At 51.6% G+C, this 3,239-nt stretch overlaps 1 protein-coding gene across 10 annotated transcripts in view; it reads left to right on the top strand.

Annotated features, from left to right (window-relative positions):
* The window catches only part of FANCC (FA complementation group C), a 325,534-nt gene extending 322,295 nt beyond the window's left edge, over nt 1-3,239 (top strand). For all 10 annotated transcript variants that reach the window (XM_028494116.2, XM_028494113.2, XM_028494115.2 and 7 more), the window contains one exon: nt 1,813-3,239. In XM_028494116.2, coding sequence (XP_028349917.1) covers nt 1,813-1,956 — 144 coding nt within the window. In that variant the 3' untranslated portion in view covers nt 1,957-3,239. The remainder of the gene's footprint in view (nt 1-1,812) is intronic.

The raw sequence follows: 3,239 nt of genomic DNA, 5'->3' as shown, positions 1-3,239 counted from the left end.
CAGTGAGAGGCCCGCGTACCGCAAAAAAAAAAAAAAAAAAAAAAATGGCAGACACTTCTGAATCATGCAGGTGCTGGTGGCATTTTTGTTGCCTGACCTCTGACTTCCTGCCCAGGCCCTGGACACCTGTGGGAGGGGCCTCAGCCCGTGGAGCCTGCTCAGACCCGGCTGCCCCTCCTCCCTGAGGCTGCACTCTCCTGCTCCTCTGCTGTCCTGTCACCCTGGGAGTGGAGAGCAGGCCAAGGAGACCACGGCCGGCCCAGCACGTAGGGTGTGAGAGAATGTAACCCAGAGAAAGCTCCTCGGAGACATGCAGGTCTATGCTTCTGTATTCCAATCACATTTCCCTCCATTCTGGGGAGACAGTCCAGGTTCACAATGGACCGCCCTCAGGTCTCACCCACAGACTGGCTGCTGGGGCTCAGGAGCTGGGTCACGTCATCAAGCTCAGGGTTGCCACCGATGCCGGAGTCCCGTCGCCACAGAACAGCTCACCTGCAGCCACGCCTCAGCGCTGCCAGTCTACACCTGAGCCTGGGGCAACTCGGAAAACCCAGGCGCCTTCATTCACGTTCAGAAGTCAGCTCAGCTGCAAAAAAGATTAACTAAAGGATGAAGCTCCGTGTTTTCTCTTCCCGCACCAGCTCCTTAGGAGGTGGGTGCCGGCCTCCCGGGCACCTCGGAGCCCGTCACAGCTGAGAGCGCCTCCTGGGCGCTGTCCTTGCAGATGTTCAGAAACTGTTTTAACTAACAAACATACCGGCCTTCCTAACTCGAAGGCTTCCTGCAGTGGCCACACAGTCGGTTGACGGCGGCCCGGCAAGAGCAGCTACAAACAGGACAGGTGGAAGGGGTCCACGCAGTGCTAGCCTCTCGTGGGCTCCTTGGCGCCTCCCTCTGTGACCAGCGTGGGAAGAGCCCTGGGCCAGGTCTGCTTGGCCAGGAGCAGGTGGACGGCCTTTCTCTTTCAGGGGCTTTGGTTATCACCACCCTCAGGACCCTAGCCCTGGCCTGGCTTCGATGATGTGAACTCAGGCGGGAGCAGGGCCAGCCAGCTTCCGGGCCCGGGTCCTGGTCTCGGCCCTCTTGTCTTGCCCTCAGCTCTGGAGAGCCGTGCTCGCTCTAGGCTGCGCGTCTGAGCCCTGTCTCTTTGCGGCCTCCAATCCTCCTCTGAGCTGCCCCTTGTGCCGCCGGCTCACCTTCCTCCTTCCTCCTCTCATGGCCTCAAGCAGATAAATCGTTAGATTCTCACCCTCCCTTTATGGGTACCAACAGCTAAGGCTGTATTTAGCAGAACTGACAGTTCCTGTGTTTCCTGCTTCCCTTGAGAATCAAGTGTTAAAACCTTAGGTGCCTATTAACAAACAAGTGGGCCTGCCGCTAGCCCAAGAATGCCATTTATAAAGCTGTTTGTGTAAGAACAGGTGGCACTCTCTTTTCAGCATTTTCCAGTTCTCATAGTAGTGTGAGCCTTTTGCAGAAAGTCAAGCCACAGCATGCTCATTGGCCTCTGCTCCCCACGGCAAATAACCCCAAAGCTTGTGATGGGTGTTCCAAGAAACAGCATTTGTCTGTAGCCATTGTGGGTCTGAGAGGGCCAGCATTAGGAAATGGCTCTGCTCACTAGATGGCCCACCTCTGAGAACACACTCGCTTTGCTCATCACCTTGAAGACAAAACAAGAGCCCTTTGGAGCTGACAGGAATGCAGGTGCTTTTTGGGGACAGGATGCTTACAGTTGGTCCACTGGACGAAGAGATGAATCTGTCTGGAAAGTGTTTTAATTTGCCTTCTCTTCTGTCCTCATTGCAGATGGCTCAGACTGATGCAATAATGCACGAGATTATTGGCTTTCTGGACCAGACCTTGTACAGATGGGACCATCTTTGTGTGGAAGCCCCTAGGTCGAGGAAACTGGCCAGAGAGCTCCTTGCAGAGCTGCGTGGGCAAGCCTAGCCCAGGCCAGTTAACCAGGGAGGCTACGCGATGAAATGGTGGGGCTGCTTCTTACGGCCTCCGTTTGTAGAATGCATTCCCTCTTTGAGTTGCAAGAAGGAGCCATAAACATCTTGGCAAGATCTGGTAGTACATATTTTACAAAATGAGAAGTCAGGTGCTTTAGCCTGAATTCAGTGAGATTTACTCACTAATGACGGGATTATGGTTCAGCATTCCCTGTGCCTGTTCAGCCCGGATGTCGATTAGAGAATCACTCAAGAAAAGGCTTGGATGGGAGAACAGATTTTTATTTCCTTCCCTGCCCCCCCATATCAAACCAAGATGCACAACTATTATTTGGATGTTTCAAACCCTTTGGACCAAGAAATTGGTCATGAACCACTGATCAATTTAGAAAGTAACTTAGCCGTTTTCCACAGATCTCTTTTTTAAGAAGTCCTGTAATTGTTCCTGGTATTTCGTCTTATCCACCGGCATACTCTCTTGCTCCCCTAAGACATTCTTCATCCAGGATAGTCAGGAGCCCTCAAGTTTCCCTCCCATGCCCCCTGAGCAGAGCCCACCCAAGCCCAGTAGCAAGTAGTGGTGACCGGGGAGCAACACTGCTTAGCAATGAAATAAAGCCAGCTTTGGGGCTTTTTGCTTTATACTGGCTAAGCACTGGCTGTTACCAAAAGAGCTCATATTACCTCAAAGGTGGCTGACGGGGGAGGGTACAGGATGTGCTCTAGAAACATTGCAAGAGATTATGTGTCAGTTCTCTGTTAACTAAAATGGGAATTGGAAACTTCTAATAAAGAATTGGGGGCTTCCCTGGTGGCACAGTGGTTAAGAATCTGCGTGCCAATGCAGGGGACGCGGGTTCGAGCCCTGGTCCAGGAAGATCCCACATGCCGCAGAGCAGCTAAGCGGGTGTGCCACAACTACTGAGCCTGCGCTCTAGAGCCCGCGCACCTAGAGCCCGTGATCCGCAACAAGAGAAGCCCGCGCACTGCAACAAAGGGTAGCCCCCACTCACCACAACTAGAGAAAGCCTGCATGCAGCAAAGAAGACCCAACGCAGCCAAAAATAAATAAATAAAATAAGTAAATTTATTTAAAAAAAAAAAGAATTGGCAACGCCAACATTAATATTTATTTCACATGTTGAAGATATTTTTTTCCTTTCAGGTTTATTCTTTTGCTCTTTTGTGTATGATCTGTTTGTCGAGTGAGTCCAGACTTTTTTCTCACTTGGATTTCTGCATCAGTCATCTCTGAATCTCCCTCATTCTTGGCTC

Source organism: Physeter macrocephalus, chromosome 9 (assembly GCF_002837175.3).
Source record: "Physeter macrocephalus isolate SW-GA chromosome 9, ASM283717v5, whole genome shotgun sequence".
Lineage (NCBI taxonomy): Eukaryota > Metazoa > Chordata > Mammalia > Artiodactyla > Physeteridae > Physeter > Physeter macrocephalus.
The sequence above is the reverse complement of the archived record's forward strand: the minus strand, read 5'-3'. Positions and strand labels throughout refer to the sequence as shown.